At 38.0% G+C, this 19270-nt stretch overlaps 2 protein-coding genes across 2 annotated transcripts in view; both read left to right on the forward strand.

Annotated features, from left to right (window-relative positions):
* RAD54B (RAD54 homolog B) overlaps window positions 1-19270 on the forward strand; it is a 43599-nt gene that overhangs the window by 6541 nt on the left and 17788 nt on the right. The window contains exon 4 of the mRNA XM_087706855.1: window positions 18413-18595. Coding sequence (XP_087562981.1) covers window positions 18413-18595 — 183 coding nt within the window. The remainder of the gene's footprint in view (window positions 1-18412; window positions 18596-19270) is intronic.
* FSBP (fibrinogen silencer binding protein) lies at window positions 890-8148 on the forward strand. The gene is made up of 2 exons (XM_087706856.1): window positions 890-3180; window positions 7119-8148. The coding sequence occupies exons 1-2, from the start codon at window positions 2810-2812 to the stop codon at window positions 7645-7647; spliced, it is 900 nt and encodes a 299-aa protein (XP_087562982.1). The 5' UTR covers window positions 890-2809; the 3' UTR covers window positions 7648-8148.

Here is a 19270-nt window from a genome sequence, read left to right on the forward strand (position 1 = left end):
TATTGAAGTCAACAGCCTGTGTGACTCTAATATTGAGGAGCTCAACAGTTTAAATCTCATTCCTTTGCTCTTTCTCATTTGATCCTCAGGCTTTGTCTTGGTCTGTAATAGATTAATGTCATTGGATAAGAGCTTGAACTTTATGTTCAATGTTTCTAATTATATTTCAGAAATATGTTAATGCTCTGCATGAATATATAATTTGATTATACTTTTCTAAACTGGTTGCATATTTTCCTAGACTTGTGCTGCAGTTGTGGAAGGCAGTAACATGTTTCTAGGAGAAGGTGTAGCAGTTTTAAAGAGTTTCTGATAAGTGCTGTGTTATGCAACATGATAGTGGACTCTAATAAAATGTAAATATATCTGTTACTGCTACCCATGAATAATAATTCATGGGTAGTAATAATAATAAGTGAATAAAAGAGTTTTCTAATATTTTTAAAGAAGCACATGCTCAACAGAGCCAGGACATTAATAAATGGGAAATGGGCTGCTCTCCTTTACAGCTGGAGCTTGTCCAAAATATCTAGTTATTATTCAGTTTTTCTTCACATTTTTAGAAATGTGTTTTAAGATTTTGCTTTTATTTGCCTGAATGTAAGTAAAAATAATATTCCTTGTAAAAGAGCAATAACATTTCATAATGATAAAATGAAGGGAAGATCTTTCCATAAAGATGACTCTGGCTATTAATGTTTTTTAAATAGCTGTGTAAATTATTCACCCTTGATATAAATAAAACTACATCTAAAGTTGTGGTGTGTTAGATATTTTTAGACCTTGATTCAAGCTAGAGCATTCCAAGAAATATTTTCTATGTATAGTCCTTAAATTTTAAAAAGAAAAGAAAAAAATAACATCGATCAGTTAGAAAATTATTCTAAAACCTATATTTGGATAATATATCTTTCAGTGAGCAGATTTCTGACTTTTCCAGACCGTTTCTCAGATCTGTTATGGGAGAAAAATGCTATTTCATGTTACTTGCCATGTGACTTGTGTTTGATCATGAAGTATTAAAAAAAACTGAGAAGAGGCAGGCAATTTATTGTATTCCATTATACACCGGAAGATTTTATGTTCAACCTCAGTTAAGCTATAATATAACTTATTTGGTTTTCACACAATATTGTATGTTGTGTGAATGTAGTTTTTTGATCAGGAATTTGAAAATAAAAAATAAATATAAAAAAATATAAATATTTGAATATTATAATATAAACATTATCATATAAAATATTGATTACTTTAGAGGAATCAAGCCAGCCATGACTTGGTAAACTATGATTAAAAACTATGACTTATGTTGTGAGATCCTAGTGAATGCTTTTCTTATAGAAAGCTATAACTTTTGTCTGTTTGTTACAACAACCAATTAGGTAGAGTAATGACTTTAATGACCTGGAGTAAGTTGCCTGTTTTTAAGGTCATCAGGGGTGTCCTGTTCCTGTCTTTATATAACTTCCCTGAGAAGCAGGGAATATTTTGTGATTTGGAGATAAAAGGAAAGATGGACCTGAGGTTTAATTTGATTCCCATATTCCTGAAGGGTTACAAAAATAGTTTGAAGTGATGTGTAAGCACAATACTCCCCAGGATTTTGCTCCATACATAAAGTAGAACTGTGATCAGTGACTGTTATGTGATAATAAATTGACGAATTCTTAACACTGCTCTTGTTACATTGCGAGCTGGTAAGTTGACAGAATGATTGGATTTCTTATCACAAGAGTATTATAGCACCGTTTCCCAAGCTAGTATCCTTCATGTCTTGCATCAATCCTAGCTCCTTCCTGCTTGGATACAATGGTGCTTTCTTAGCCTAGCTCATTTGAAGGTCATTAGAAGGACAACCAGAATCTTGACTGAAGATTGTCCTTAAGATGCACCACTGGAGATGTGTGTTCCCTGCCATGTGATAGTTGACTGTAATGAGTTGCACATTTACAGCTGCAGCTGTAAGGCGGGGACCCTGTTTTCCGCTCACTCCTGTCTCTGCTCTGTTGAGTATCTGCCTCTTTAAAAAGTGTGTGCGCGCATAAAGCCAAAGCCGCACTGCAAAGTGCTGGGGAAGCTTAGCTTTGCTACGAAGCCCGACCCTGAGTGAAACCTAACTAGCTAGGCAATCTGCAATTCCTGATTGACAGCAGGACTAGCATTATGCAAATGGAGCCTGAGAGAAGAGCCGCTGGGGAACAGAACCGTGATCTGGGGGCTCTGTTAGGGATCTCTCTACACACGCCTCCTCTAAATCCAGTCTCTTTGCTTGTTGTTGTTTTTCCTCTTTCTCCTTTTTGCAGAGGTGGTGCAGCTTAATAACCAATAAATGCCTCCCCTTACCCATTAAAAAGTTGTCCTTTTCTTGAGCATGAATAAATCCAGTCTTCTGTGCAGTTCCTTTTTTTTTCTATCAGCAAAAGAGATGTGTGTAAGCTCGTAAACTCAGGATGAATTGGGTAATATTTGGCAGGGTAACGTGCTAATCTTTAAACCTTTATGTTTTCAATCCTGTTTAAATGTAGGGTTTTTTTGGCACAAAAATGCCTGTGCGTGCGCACTACCCCCCTCTTCTCTTCTCCTTCAGTCTGAAGCCTTATGTAGGTCAGGCTTGGCTTAACCAGATTTCACGAACCTGCGTCAGCTTAAGCTGAAGGAATTTTAATAAACCCTCCCCTGTAGGCGTGGGCCTAAATGAGACAAGCCTAGTTAAGCCTGATCTTTCTTCTGTTTGTGAAAAAGAGCTGAGCAGAGCTAGGATCTGTGTGGTGATTTCAGGAACTGCTTATTCTTCAGGCTGGAGAGGACGATGGTTGGGAAGGCCAGATCCTCGAATTTCACTTTGTCTGAAAAGCTTGATTTGCTGAAACTTGTCAAGCCATACGTTAATATTCTCGAGGAACACACCAACAAACATTCAGTCATAGTGGAAAAAAACAAATGCTGGGACATCATAGCTGATAACTACAATGCCATTGGAGTTGACCGCCCTCCTCGCACTGCCCAGGGCCTGCGCACACTATACAAAAGGCTCAAGGAATATGCCAAGCAGGAACTCTTACAGCAAAAGGAGACCCTTTGTGACTACAAAGGCTACATCTCTGAACCGACTAAGAAAGTTGTGGAAATGATCCCTCAGATTTCCACTGTGTGTTTGAGAGAGAGGAATAATCTGCCATGGTAAGTTGCCTTTTATGCTGGGCTTGGTTGGCCAAGTGGAGCATCTTCCAGCCCTTGTTTGAGTTAAATGCTTTAGCTTAGAAAAAACTAAGAATGCTGCAGTCCAAGTCAGCTTTTCAAAGCAGTCTTTCGAATTTGCAAAAAGAGGGGTCGATTGGGCAGTTTAGCTTGCAGCTGTATTTCAAGGCTCTTATTGCCAGACCTCTGGCAAGTGAGGGTTAAGAAAAAATCCAAGTGAAATAGGAGCTCCAACTTTTACCCCTCCCCTTTTAATAGGCATAGCATTCAAACATTGACCAAGCAAAGGGCTGTTCTACATTTAAGGTAGTATGTTACTGCAGTCATCTGCCTGCATACGGAAGCTGTTGCCTGTTTTGGATAAAATCTACATAAAGTCGAGTTGGAGAACAAAGGAGCTCACTCCTGCGTGTGCCTAGACAAGGATTATGTTAATCTCCCCGAGCAGAATACATTTTAAACTGCACTTGGACTTTTTTAGACGATTTTACCTGCCGATTTTACTCTGCCTTTTAAAAATACAAAGTGGCTTTCAAAACCGTTTTTAGCTTTGTGTGAAGGCAGAAGAAAGATAAAGTTGTAATTAAACTTAGAAGAAGAACGTGCACAGGTTTGCAAGGCTCAGGTTCGGGCAGAGAAGGATGCTGCAGCTGTACAAAACCTTTTATTTTTAGGGCAGGCTCTTTTGTGCTTAATCAAATTGAAGCGTGTCTAGATTTGAGCCAGACATAGAACAGGCAAACTGTTTGACCTTTCTTGCAGGCCCTTTGATTTTACCCTTTTCTCTGCTGCAAGCTTCCAATGTCTGCCCTGTGCCCTTAGATATTATTTTTTTTCTTCAAAAAAACCCTTAAGGAAAAGAAAGATCTATTTTCCTGGCTCCCATTGCTAACTGTTTTAAATTTATATCATTAATTTCGTAAATAAATACAATAATCTTAAGTAGAATGTCTAGAAGAGGCTGGCATGTATGGGCACGCTAGTCAGCCTTTGATTTTCCCTGCCTCCCTTTATTGCCCTGCCTCCGGTGACATTAAACAGTACTGTGCTCTAAATTACTTCTACGGAAGATGCACGTCAAATAAAGATATGTCAATAACAGGTTCTTTTCATGTAAGAATTTTGCATCAGCTATGCTTACATGATAAGATATATGACATAAAAACATGATTTGTTTTATTTCATTTTTATTCCAGCTTTTTTATATATAACTTAAGATGGCAAACACACCTAATACTCCTTCAAAAATAGTGTTTTGTAGTCCGGCACTTATAAACAAAAGTGTATTAAGTTCAATGGGGACAGTGATCTTAAAAAAAAACAAAAGCAGTAGTATCCTTAAGATATAAGACTTTCATAATGATTATTCAGGCAGATGTGTTTAAAATGGGTTGGGCCAAACATCACTTTGATTGAAAGATGCTACTTATTGAACCATCTTGGTAACAGATTTGAGCTTGAGTACTAATGGTTAGATATTGTTGTTTAGTAATCTTGCTTGGATGCTGTGTAGCACCTAATATTAATTTTACAAAACAACAACAGCCCCACAATGATCAATTGCTTAAACATTCTTTTGAAATGCAGTATAGATGATTATTGCAGTAGTCTAGTGTTACAGAATAATGTACAATATCTGGAATATTAACCATTAGAAATGAGTATAGTGGTCCTAAATATGGTTTGTGGGGATAAATTTCAATAAAATAAAATTGTCTATTATCCCTCCATGTAGATCTTTAAAAGAAGGGAAAAGGCAAAAAAAAATTGTTTAAAAGAGTATTACAGAGATAGCTAGCCAGAAAGCTTTTGCCTTCTCAGCCACTTTGGTTTTATCTCTTTATTTTCCCATGGTACGGTTCTTTGCAGCCGTAATTTGTGCATTGCCAGATACCATATTTATTTATGACAAATACAACTGCTAAAACTAATGGATCAGGAAATGAGCTTGCCGTGCAAGTAAAAAAGGAGGACATACCCTTTTCCCAGTTGAAAATTGTATGGAAGCTGCAGTTTTTTAAATCCAAGATATTTTACTTTGCTTGGCAATGTTTACTGATGAATATTAGCATTTCAATTAGATATCAGCTGTTTTCAGCTTTAATTAGATGAAACTCCAGTTTTTCTATGTGGGTTGTCGGTTACACAAGGTCATATGACTAATGCTCCACTGCTCATAGCTGCTGATTTGCTGTGATCAGAAACCTCTGCTTGGATCTTTTCATTTTGAATGTCCTGACGTGCACTTATACATGCAGATTCTGATAAAATGATTGAAGCTTGCTTCCAAGAAAATGACGTTGACCAATATTCCTTACTTTAGTGTTAGGAAGTTTAGAGTCACTTTTCTGTAGAGGAATTGAGTATACTTGCAGTATATGATCCAGCAGAAGGAACAACCACAACTGCCATGCGATAATAATGGAAGATTGCTGAATAATCAATCATTCAATAATTTATTTTAAAACAAATATTTCAAAGGAGAGGTTTTGAATGGAGCAGCAATGACAGAAAATGAAAATATCTGTCTTTTTAGTTTTTGTCTAGGAAATCTTTCGTCCAACAATGAGGTTCTCACTATATCTTTAGATAAATCTATACTGTGTAGTGGGAACAGGAAGATCCTTTGGCGCAATAATAAGCAGGCATAGATTAAATTATGTTATACCAAAATTGCTTTTATTTCAAAAAAAATAATTGGTACATGAACATGCTATGACTTAAGGGCTGCATGTACAACTCTTCTCAAATTTACCAGTGACCAAAAGTCTTTTAAAAGGCACCTTATTTATTTTTTCTTCCTAGGATTTTCCATTTAAAATAGATACGTTAATTCTCTGGAAAACTCTTTATTGTTTTTTGTCTTTAATGAAGAGTAATTCCACAAAACATAGGAAGGAAAGGGATTGGGAATATAATGCCACCCATCCTAGTGTATTCAGTTTTTCACTGCTGCCATCTTCAAAGTGTATCTTAAGCCACTGTATGGTGAGAGGATGATTTTCCTGTCTCCTTTCCTTCCACCATCTTCTGGGAAGAGCAAGGTCATTTCACTGGCTTACTGCTAGGTTGGAAGATGCTTGAAAGCTTCCCAGCTTTCTAAGTGCTCTTCTCAGTCTAGTTCCAGATGAGAAACTGTCCCTGACATTCCCTGAAGTCCTCTGCAGCGGTCGGGAAGATTGGAACGAGTCCAAATAATAGTAACCTATGTGGACTCCCTCTGGTTAATGATATTCAAGGTCCTTCTGACTAGCAAGCAATTTTGGAGGATATGTGCAGTGCAGATATGGAAAGAAATACTGTAAGACAGCGAGAAATAACCTGTGGCCCTCCAGAACTTGCTGAACTACAACTTGCAGCATGATTCACTATTGGCCATGCTACCCCTGCCTGCTGGGAGCTGTAATTCTGCAGCTTCCGAAAAGCTATAGACTTCTTGTCCATGTTTTCAGGAAAAAGAATACTCAGGGAAGAAAGCCACCTGGAGAAGAGAATTATACAAACAAGAAGTATTTAAGACGTAATTGCTCCATGATATTACTCTCTCTCTTTTTCTGGCAGCGCATATGCACATAAACAGTTTGTCCTTTTATCAAAGTACAATAGCTCAGGTTGGTTTAAAAAATTCAGCTCCCTTGATTTGAACTTGATTCTTGGTAATTATATAGACATCTTTATGCAGTTTTCATAGTAAAAATGTAAGTTATAGTAGTATTTGCCTTCTTGTGAAAAGTTTTCAATTGCCCAGTCTAGCTTAAAGTCCTGGACTTTCCAAGTAGTCTTTTACTCAGTTACTAACCATGTTTGCCTATTAGCTTTTATGGGCCCAGTAATGTCAGTTAATGATACTTTGTGTCCACAGTCTTTTGTGGCTAGAGAAGACTCTGTTCTCTAATGCCTAAAATATTACTCTGTTTTAGTGCTACCCTGGCAAAAGAAACAGTTGCTACTACAAGTTCTCCTCAGCTAATGTTGGAGCCCCATCCTGCTGCCATCACACTGGAACTGGGTCCAGAAGAAGAGGATGTGAAGCCACCACCTTCACTAATACTTGAATTGCAAGCACAGGACAACTTAGAGCAAAGAGATCAACAGCATATGGTCCATGTCATGGAGAGATCTCCATCAACTTCCCTGTCTTCTGTGGATATAAGAATGCTATCTCCATCGCCTATCCCCAGGCGAGATGAGTTTTTTAGGCTTGAAAGTGGAGAACGATTTAGGCCAGCATGTGGAGGGTATGATCCACAAATGTTGCAAATGCTCAAAGAAGAACATCACATAATTTTGGAAAATCAAAGGAAAATTGGCCTCTATATCCAAGAAAAAAGGGATGGGTTGAAAAGGAGACAGCAACTGGAAGAAGAGCTTTTGAGAGCAAAAATTAAAGTAGAAAAATTAAAGGCAATACGATTACGTCGTGATCTTCCTGAATTCAACAGTCTTTGAATATAAAGCAATTCTGCATAAAACCGTGCTTATTCTGTGTTTGATTAGAAAATATCAGTTACTTTATTTGGATGGATTGGAAGTGGATGGACAAAATAATTTGTTTTAAAAAAAAATTCATTTATGTTTGCAAGCAATCAAAAGACAGTTTTCACAGGTTTTTCCAAATGTTCAGATCTCAAGGAAAACCTCATCTAAGACTTAAAAAAATAATCTTTTTTGAAATCCTGTGATCTTAATACTGTTAGTAAAAGCCATTATTGATTTATGAAGCTATTGTAAAAAATTGTTTAATTTTTTATTTCATTTCATTATTTTCTGGGAACAATTCTTAAGTACCCGTTTAAAATATTTATTTGTGGGTAAATAAATATATGCAAAGTGGAAAAAAAGACTGGTCATTTTTCCTTTTTTTATAAGACGGTGGTAACTAGTATTTTAGTATGGTCTTATGCTATTTGGAAAAGCATGGATAGAAATATCTACAGTAGTGTCTATTTTGATGTTGAGCTGAACTGTTGAAATATACTCTACAATATTTCAAGAGTATTATAATTCTAAAATCAGTAAACAGTAAACAGTTCAGAATAAAAATAATACCTTTGACACGTTCTTGTTTTTAATCAAACATTCTGCAGTCCAGTTAACAATCATGGGAGTCCAGAAGGGCAAGTTAAGGAATGTTGTATTAATGTTTTTATATCTAGACAGCGCTCGGTATTTTCTGAGTTGGTTTATACCTGACTTCTGTGCATAGCCACCAGTGCATAATCTATCTGAATTATGGAGGGAGCTACGGGTTATCATAACATGTCTTAAAAAGGATAAAGATCATTGCCATTTTGCTTGGGTGGTCAGCTGATGCAATGTAGAACTGGTACACACAATTCGTGTTGAGAAATTTTATATACATATATGTATGTATGTATGTATGTATGTGTATATATATGTGTGTGTGTGTTTGTGTGTGTGTATGTGTATGTAGACATATTGATTGGTCCTTATCCAAATGTGTAACAAAGCAAGATTTAGGGATCATCAGAATATATGTCTGTCTGTCTCTGTCTCTCTCCGTCTGTCTGTCTATATCTATCTATCTATCTATCTATCTATCTATCTATCTATCTATCTATCTATCTATCTATCTATCTATCTATCATCATCTGCGATGACACTCCAGGGATGGAATAGAGAATTTTTTAAAAGTCTGTAATTGATTCATTCAGAACTTCACCTTTTTCTGTTGCATAGAGCTTGCCATTTTTCAACCCAACAGATAATTGCAATTCTGTACTCACTTGGCATATTCAATCATTATTGTTTGTTGCTCTCTTTTGTTTGAAACCCCCTTTCTTTCTGAAATCATCAGCAAAATTGAGTTTTCCCCAAGCTTGATGATACTAGTAGTTTTCTTTCGGATGAATTTTGTTGTTTTGGCTACTTGCAATGAAATCGTATTGTATGCGTACGTGTGTGTGTGTGAGCGCGCGCGCGTGCACAAACACGCAAACAATCATGCTATTCCCTTTCAGGGTAAGCATCATAATGCAAAGTACAGAAAAGGAGTAGTAAACAATAAAGAAATTAGATGCAATGAACGAGAGAAAAAAAGTAAATATTATTCCAGCTCTGTTCACTGTACTTCTCTTTATCTCTTGGTATTAGAAAACCATTCCCCACCCCCCATGCCCATCCAATGCTTACACATTGCCTTTGTTTCTTGAATTTCTTGTCCCTGTCTTACTGAAGATCTCATCAATTCTTTCTAATGCCTTTCTCATTCTTATCCTTTCTTTCAATTCATTCATTCTTCCATGTATTTTTCCACAATTTGATCTTAATTAATTCTCTGTCTGTGACCAGCCATCTCAGAGTACTTATTTTTGTATTTATGTTCTTAATTGATATTCTAGCAATTGTTTTTCTCCATTTAATTTCCCTTTGCCCACTGCATTCAATCTTCCTATTTCTCATGATATACCCAATTCTTTATCATATAACAAAGGAGTTAGAAGCATACTCTTATAGTCATTTTTGCTTTTGACAAATATTCCTTGCAGAAAACCACGTAATATTCATTTAATCATTTTTTGCCATTTATTCATTATTATTATTCATCCAATTTCTATTTCTCTAAGCTAAGATAGCTTAATCTTTGCTATATTAAATTTCGGATCTAAAGTACTTATTGTATCATACAATCCATATAACTTGCATGATATATCACATAGGAGCTCAGCTAACACAATATCACTTCCATAAAAACTCCAGCTATATTTATCTTTCCAATCAGATCACCACAAAACATCTCTATATTGCTAAAACCTTATTGGATTGTTTCTAGCCTTCAGTTGGGCCAAACAGTACATCATAAGGCAGCAATATTTGAATTAATGTCTCTCAAATGGACTAGCTTACCAAATACATCCAAAGTCTCGAATCCATGACTCTTGTGGAATTGAAATTTGGCAAAGGTGGTGGCTGCTTGTGGCTGCATCACAGTGGTAATCTACAACAGGGGTTCCTAAACCCCAGGCCGTGGCCTGTTTGAAACTGGTGGGTGGTAGGTGCTTGCGCAAGCATGCCCACACACTACAAATGGAGCTGTGCGTGCTCATGTGCCCGCCTGCCACTCACACAAAATCATCCCCTCCCCTTCCTCCTCTCTTGCTAGGCGGCCAAGCCGGAAAGGTTCGAGATCACTCATCTATAGTCATGTACTTGCTATTTCCAATGCTCCCTGTCTGCTTCCTACAAGAAAAGCCAATGGGAAGCCAGCAGAAAGTCTGAAGTCACTCCCACTGCTGTACTGCCTCTCTGTGGTCATTTTGTTTTTCTGTTTAAGGAAATGAAATTATGAGTGAATGAATAATGGATTGTCTAGTTTTTTTATATTTTATATTTATCTATAAATACACTAAACAGTCCAGGGGACATCACATTTTTCTTACTTCCATACTTTATATTCTCCAATTATACCAACTGAATCACAATGTTACAGGATCAATACCTTACTTTTCATACATTTTTTTTCTTGCGCACTAACATTTCTATCACTATTTTCAATTCTACCCTTCAATCAATATATTGTTGCTTCCGATATTTCCTCACTTTAATTTCACCCCAAATATTTATATTACTTTTATTTTCTATCTGTCACATTCATTCTGTTGAAGGTTCCACTTCCATAGCATTATTTTTTAATTTCCATTAACATTGTTCTGCGTTTTTCTGCCTCTTTTAATCTTAATTGTTCTTTACCATGTACAGTATTTGGTGATACCACCTATTTGTCCCTTGTTGTTGCTGTTAGTATAGTGATGTAGGTAGTGAAACTCAGAGAACTGAGTAAGAATTTAAAAAAAGTTTTCAATCAAACATGACACAAGTGTGTTACTGAATGTGTATGTTAACTTGACTATGAATGGCTCTTCATTTTATCTTCAGAATTGCTTCTGATTGGGGATGTAGCATCTGCCTCCAATAACTTAAAGCAGCTGCTCCTTTCCCCAGAATTGTTAATTGTCCAAATGGGCATCTAGCCTCAAATGTGTGTTAGGAAGATGCACATGAACCTCAGGGAAAAGGACTGGTTAAAACATGTATCTATGTATGCATGTATATGCATTTACTTATAAATTTGTATGCCTCCCATCTCACCGAGGCAGCTTATAGTCATATAAATAAAATATATAAAAGCTTAATAAATAAAATCTACACATTGAAAAATCAATTAAAATAGATTAACTAAGTGGGAGGTCCACAGCTTGCTTTTTTCTGCCAGTGGGATTGGGGTTGGCTGGTCTTCATTGAGATGAACCAGTTCCTGAAATATCCTGGACTAATGCCAGGGATGAGCCAGGACCTCAGATACTCTAGACCAGCGATGGTTAACCTTTTTGGCACCATGCTGAAACTGATGTGGGTGCCGGAGTGCTGGAACCTGGAAGAGAGCCGCTGGCGGGTGTGCATGCATGCGGCGGCCAGCTACTCTTCCAGGTTCTGTCATGCGCATGCGTGCACTGGGACCCGGAAGAGAGCAGCTGGCTCGTGGGCATGCATGCCCACAGAGAGGGCAGCTGTCCGGCGCAGATCTGTGTAATGGAACCTGGAAGAGCAGCTGGCCGCTGTGTGCATGCCCACAGAGAGGGCTTTGCATGCCATATCTAGCACATGTGCCATAGATTCTCTATCACGGCTCTAAACCAATGCCATGAAGGGTTTTAAAAGTGATAACCAACATCTTGAATTTAACCTGGAAGCAAACTAGCACCTAGTGCTGCTCGCAGAACAGCAGCATAATGTGGGCCACCCAAAGGGCCCCAAGAACTCTTTGAGCAGCTATATTCTGCATTGAAGTTCTGGATACTCTTCAAGGGTAGCCCCATGTAGACTGCATTGCAAAGGTCTGACTGAGATGACCGGGGTTTGACTGACTGAGCACGGGGATTCCTGACCCAGGAAAGGTTCAATTGAAGCACAACATGAAGTTGCACAAATGCTCTCCTAACCACGACTGTCACCTACTCATCAAGCAGGATTTGTGAGTCCAGGAAAAACTCCAGATTGTGCATCAGGTCTGTTTGGGTAGTGCAACCCATTCTAAAACTAAAGATGTTTTAGAGAGGGAGAGAGGAAAGGAGAAGAAGATTGGGAGGGATAGGAAGAGGAGGAGAGAGGGTATGAAGGGGAAGAGGTAGAGAGGAATAGGGGAGAGGAAGGGGAAGAAGGAAAGGGAAAAGAGAGGAGAAAGTCGAGAAGGGAGGGAAGGAGAAAAGGAAAGGAAAGTAGGGTGGCAGTAAAACAAAATAGGTGTATGGGATGGTAATCAAAGTAATCCCGATCATATATTTTAAATTTTTATATGGAAAAATGAATGTTTAAAAGTGTTAAAATGTGATAAGAATAATAACTAAGAGAATGTATACTTGTAAATGTGTGTATGAAACTAAAAATAAAAAACTTAAAAAGACCCTAAATATGTTAAAGTCCCTGAACTTAGCGCTTCATGACTCAAAGTCACTTGGTTTTACTAGGGTTTAGCCAGAGCCTGTTCCCCCCCCTCCCCATCCTGATCCTCCACCCCCAGCCTCCAGGCGCTCCAAGAAAACAGTGACATTATCATTGGGTCACCTGGGATGGAGTTGTAGACCCTGAATATCATCAATGTACTGATGATATTTCATCCCATGGCAGCAGATGAGCCCACCCAGTGACTTCATGTAGATGTTAAAAAGGAATGGAAAAAGTACCAAGCTATATATTATAGTTCATCTTTCCCCCCTCTTTGATCTTCCAGATCTAGTGGGCTACAGTTTCTATCACCGTTGGTCAAACCTATGGCACACATGCCACAGATGGCACTCAGAGCCCTCTCTGTGGGCACATGCGCATCGTCAGCTGCTTTTCACAAGAGCTGGAAAATCACCTAAAAAATTGCCATTTTCAGGCCATTTTTGAGGCTGTTTTTGATGCTGTTTTTGGGGGCCGTTTTCAGGCCATTTTCGGGCTGTTTTCAGGCCTTTTCCAGGCCATTTTTCAGGCAAAAAACAGTCCCAAAAACTGGCATGCGCACACAGGCCAGTTGGTCTCCGGGTTTCCGGTGCTCCATCCCGGGCACATGCATATGCATGCATGTATGTTCCAGTTTGGGCACTCAGTGCTGAAAAGGTTCGCCATCACTGACTTAGGAGGAAGCCCAGCCATCACTGACCTAGGGGGAAGTCCACGGGACTGGTGGGAATATATCATCACCCAATTTGGAGAGTTTAGAACACTTGGTTTTTCTGGTTTTGTGAAAAGCCACTACACAGATTTTAAATGTTTTGGAACAGTCAGTTTTGTCTCAATTGGAAGCATCAATAAACCCTGGCGCATCTGTATGCAAATATAGCCTCATTCTCTTACAAACTCTTAGATCCTTTAGCACATATATAAATTTGAAATATTTGTGCTTTGCCCCTCATGCCCAACTGCAGCTGTTCCTGAATCTACAGTATATAACATAAGAATATCAAAGCTTAAAATGTCATATAAACTGCTAGCCCAGAGTTTGACTCATCTAATAACTGATTTCATAACTCCCAATGTCAGTGACTACCCACAGCTCTCCTAATGTGAAATAGCTTTCATTCATTTCAGAAAGCCAGAAGAAAAATTCTTTACCACAATACCTCTGGAAAATCATTTCATACATTCCAGCCCTCTATCAAAATGCACGCACCCCCCCCCTTTTTTTGAGACACACCAAGCTAAGATCATGTAACAACAGTCTACAGCAATTTTTCTCAGAAAATAAAACCCCAATATCTATGTGTCTCTCTCCTTCCTTTCTTTCAAATTATTGAACTATTCCTGCAATTAAAATCAAAAGAATGAATTCACGTGGACAGCAATGGAACAGACTTTTCCAGCTGTGAAATGGAGTTACACCATGTATAGATTTAATAAATAATAACCTTACTTTAATGCCTGATATTTAAGCAAGTTGCATGTTAAATAGTTAAGTAACATTTGCATATATACTGTTTCATTTACGTAACTCTAGAGATGCCTCTGTTAAAATGCAACGAAGTAATCATGATCATAAGTCTCTCTGCTGGGGCGTAATATGTGTATGTATTTAATATGTATAACTACAGTTACACAGTCCCTATTAAATTTGATCTCTCATGTTTTTGTCCTTGAATTATTGAATAGATTGCATTTATGTAAATTGGGTTTATATAACATGGCTTGAAAGGATTACATCTTTTCCTTTCAAGAATGTCATCGGCTTGTCTAAAAATAATCATTCCTGTGTAATGCGTAACAAGGGTCAAATCTTTCAAATGCTCATGAATTTTAAGCAACCATATTTCAGTAATCTAAATAGCTTATTGCAGCATTGCCTGTTTTAGATCTATAGCAGAGATGCCTGGTGTGATGTGTTCTTAGGGCGTCTCCTAGAAATTATTTTCTTTGTGATGAACAAGAAAATGTATTTGCTATAAATGATAAATTGTTGAAAGCTGTAGGCAATGACCTTAACCTAAAATAGATTGCCTGGAGCATGCTATAATTTAAATGCTAATATTAATTATAATATCCTTTTTTCTGTTTACTGTTGACATCCTATTTATGAGTTGTGTTGTGAGTGCAACTAAGTTAAACTTTTAGTCATTTCTTTGGATTTGGAAAAAAACCTGACATCTGAATTATAAAAAGAAATGCCTTGTCATTACCCACATAGCACAGATCTTTCTAAGGTGGTTTACCATTCGTAATAAAATGCAATAACAGAATCACAATAAACAGTGAAGATAGCAATTAAAAATCTACATTATTAGGCTCCTACTTAAATGAGCAATTGCTTGAAAAGGAAAGGAAAATCCAGTTTAAGCTGCCTCTGCCATTTTTGTTTCCCTCCCATGTTTGTTTTTTCTTCTTATCATAACAATATATAGATAATGTTCAGAAAAAGCCCGAAAAATACATACAGGATTTAACTCAGCAGTGTGATTCTCATTGCCTGCCAAAATCCCCATGAATTGCTTTGGGAATTTATCTGTGCTTAAGACTGTGAAAAGGAAGCTGATAAGCAAGAAATCAAATTATAGTGTCCATTTTATGATAATAGGTTACACACAAGGCTTGTTCCTAAGTTGCAGCTGTCAGTTCAACTTCTTTTTGAAATGTTCAGAAGAAGAAAAAAATCAGCTGTCTGGTACAAAGAGTCAAACCGGAGGATGTAGTTATTTAATAAAGATTTTTTAGCCTTCCTATTAAATCCCAAAGTGAGATACAATAAAACAAACCAACAAACCCATTCTAAATGGCAAACTTGAAATCATGACATAGGATCGTGACAACCAGTGAAACATACAAATGACTTTGCAGCCCATGTTTCATGAAAAGCCTGGGCAGCATTGTGGCAGTAAGAACTAATAGGAGAGGAGGAGAGAGGAAGGGGAAGTAGAGAAGAGAAGGATGACAGAGGGAAGAAAGGAGGTAGGGAGGAGAAGGAGAAAGGGAGAAGAAAATGATGGATAAGGTACAAATATGGTGTATGGAGAACAGAAGAGCCAATAATTTCTTTTGGGAGTTGATGGTAAGACAAATTGATGTAGCATTTCATAATATAATACGATGTTGGTTTTGTAATAGTATGCATGTGGTTATATGTTATGAACATGAAATATATATATATATATATATATATATATAGTGTCACAACCCCTGGTAAGCCCCAATTATGGGAGGAAGCTAACTGCTTCCATTATCTGTCAATCGGCTCGTCATAAGAGTCCATCACGACAGAAACCCAATATTTTTACTGTTGCCTTTGTTATATTTGTGTTTTATTTGCTGATAAATAAATAAAGGGAGACTAGTATAGATCTATTTCAAGCTTTTTAGCTCTCATCAGCTAGCCATACCCTTACTGGGATTCGAACCTGTGTTGTATTGCATCTTATTGCTGATTTTGTGACACTAAATATATACCTTCTTCCCTGGCTTCAGCTGATAAGGAGGAGGCCTGTGGCTTAATGGCTAAGACGTTTGCCTAAGATGCAATACAGCACAGGTTCGAATTCCAGTAAGGGTATGGCTAGCTGATGAGAGCTAAATAGCTTGAAATAGATCTATACTAGTCTCCCTTTATTTATTTATCAGCACAAATAAAACACACACACACACACACTAATAGGAGTTTGTCAGTGCAATTTAGCAGGGGAGTTTAAGGGAGATTTTTCTAGCCCTCTTTCCTGTTAAATTGATAGTTTTATCTGAAAGCCTGAGAAGGGAATAAGAAACAGTTAAAAAAAATACTGGTGGGGCATTAAAAAAAGATAGATGGATAGAAGTTTTCAGCTCTGACCGCAATGCTTGTGGCATTTTTCTGTTCCTGCCTACAAAGAATCCAGCCTATTTTTCAGCTGGGGGGCAAACAAAAGATTAGAACAGTGAATGAATGATGAAGATTTGTTAGATCATAGAAAGGAGGAGGCAATTCTTCATAAGGCATAAAAATCATACAGAGTGCACTCTTTCACAACAATAAGGATTGAACACTTTCCAACTTGTCATTCCTAGTTGTTCCTTTGGGCTAATCCATTTTGGAAAAAATAATGCTATAAAAACCAGTTTGCAATCATATCCACATGGATATTAAACCATAAATAACAATCATTTATTATTGTTATTCCTCCTGATCCATAGAAGTGGATTGAAAATATGAATATCCATAATTGGCTATCGAACAGTGTTAATAAAAAAGATTAGGTTTGCTGGCACAAGAAGGATATACCGTACTTCACAAGGACTGAGGAAAATGTTCTAGGCTGAAGTATGGGGAAGTTGATTAGGAAGGGTTTAATGGAGATTGGAGATGAAAAATAAAGACATCAGGAAAAAAAACCTATGTGCACTATAGAAAGAAAGGGAAGTGTAATTGGGCCCTTAAACTCTATATGTAAAAAATATTGCTTCATAAGGTGAATTTAAATCTCAGGGCAAAATGCATTGGGACCTATGATAATACAGATGAGAATTTAGATGAACCTTTTTATACTGTTTTTGAAAAACCTTGAGAAACTGATGAAATTCCAGATGACTAGAGAAGAAATGTCATTCTTGATGACAGCCATTGAGGGCATGGTGAACTGAAAATGACCCTGAAGAAACGGAGGCAACTTTATGGCTGAGATCAATGGCCGGATGCGGGATTTGTGCCAGGAAAACATCTCCGGAGAAAGGGGAGATCATGAGATTGCCTACATATACTCCTGACAGCGGCTCCTCATGACTAGATGACAGGAACCGAGATGTCAACTAGTAAAGCGTTACCATGACTATTATCAAGTTGACATTGGAGGGAGGATTCCATGCATACCTTTGGCCAGAGTCAGATCTTATATTTCTACAACCTTGTTGGTGAATATGATTTATGACACAGGCTGAGGGAGGGGAGAGTTAGGGGTAAAATGCTAAGACCAATAACCGGAAATCAGTTTTGGCTCCACAGAAGAACATGCCAAAATGTTGATCCTAATAAGTGACTGGATTTCTTTTGAACTTTGTCTCGAGGCTCGTAAATTAATTAAGTCATCTTTTGGAAACTTCACACAATGTTTTTGTGATCTGCTTATGAGGTTGAGTACTACAGTAAAATAAAGATTTAAATAAACCTTGGAATATTTTGAGTAGACTGCACTGTACACAAGGTCACATTTTGGGAGCGCTTTGCCTGGTCTTTGTCCCTGAAGTATTTTGGCTCATCCTTTTCCTCTGGCATTATGTACCTTTCCATCCAGATGTATCTTTTGCTTTTGTGTCAAAGCAGCTTGCTTGTGGCAGGAGTTCATAACATAATACAGAACTCTTCAAATGTTTTGAAGTACAATCCAGACACTGCTCTGTATAAACATTCTACTCTACGAACATTGATTATCTCTCTCTCCTTCTCCCCCTCCCACATGTATATGCAGAAATAGGCTTATGTATATAGATATGCATGAAGAAACATAGTGTGAAATCCTATCATTTTGAATGTTTATAACAGTGTACTTGGAAGTTATTGTTACTGATGCTTTTAGATAAGTTCCTTTAGACAAGTTTCCCCCTTTTTCAGCAGATCTCCTGCTCTCCTGATCCATGCTGGAAGGCATAAACGTAAAAACCTGAACTAATATTCAGCTTCATGGTCTGCTCAACTGTCTTTCAGTTTGCATACCTGGGTGCAGCCTGCAATTCAGAGACTTTCCTTGTGTCCTCATTTTTACAGATCCAGCAGCAACAGAAAAAGCAGGAGCCCCAGAGGAGCCCAGTTGCCTTACCAAATATTTCAGTGTTGTGTGGTGCAAAGCCTCAAAGAAAAAGCACAAGAAGTGGGAAGGGGATGCTGTTCTTATAGTCAAAGGAAAGTCCGTGATGCTCAAGGATATGGAAGGCAAAAATATTGGAAGAGGTAAGAATGAAATGAAAACAATTGTAACTTTTACCAAAGGAAGAAAAAGATACGATTTGATGATGGGAGGCCATGCCTTGAAGGAAGGTAGGGTTATATAAAAGGAGGTTGAAGACCCCAGGAAATGCATTCAGAAGTCCAATTGGTCCTTCCAGTGCTTAAGATTCTGTGAATTTATGAAGGAATAATCTGTCTATTGGTAGAAAGTTAGAATATTATCTAGCCATGTCAGCTAATTGGAACTTGTGAATGAGGCCATATTTATATCCTCTAGAACTGTCATGGCAAACCTATGTCATACGTGCCACAGATGGCACGTGGAGCCCTCTGTGGGCATGTGAGCTGCCACCCAGCTTAGCTCCACCATGCATATGCGTGTGCCTCCCACCAGCCAGCTGATTTTCAGGTGTCTGCCGGCATGCGGGAGACGTGTGTGCATGTGCAGGGGGGCAGGGAGTCACACACACACATGCGCAGGGTGTATGTGTGTGCATGCATGGGGAGGAGCTCAGTGCCCCTCCCATGCACCCCGTTTTTGGTCCCAGGAGGCTTTAGGGAGGCCTGATAGGCCCAAAATGGTGTGTGTGGAATTGGAATTGGAATTGGAATTGGAAAAGTTTATTTATAGGCCGCCCTTTTCCCTGGGGGGACTCAGGGCGGCTTACAACTCATAGG

The sequence above is a fragment of the Thamnophis sirtalis genome, unplaced genomic scaffold (assembly GCF_051295495.1).
Source record: "Thamnophis sirtalis isolate CommonGarterSnake01/CBP01778 unplaced genomic scaffold, rThaSir2_p1.2 scaffold_2, whole genome shotgun sequence".
Lineage (NCBI taxonomy): Eukaryota > Metazoa > Chordata > Lepidosauria > Squamata > Natricidae > Thamnophis > Thamnophis sirtalis.

Excerpts from the sequence above, each read along its gene's own strand:
- FSBP (XM_087706856.1), top strand. The coding sequence starts at position 2,810 with ATGGTTGGGAAGGCCAGATCCTCGAATTTCACTTTGTCTGAAAAGCTT. Across the intron at positions 3,181-7,118 it reads GAGAGGAATAATCTGCCATG|TGCTACCCTGGCAAAAGAAA; the intron begins GTAAGTTGCCTT and ends ACTCTGTTTTAG.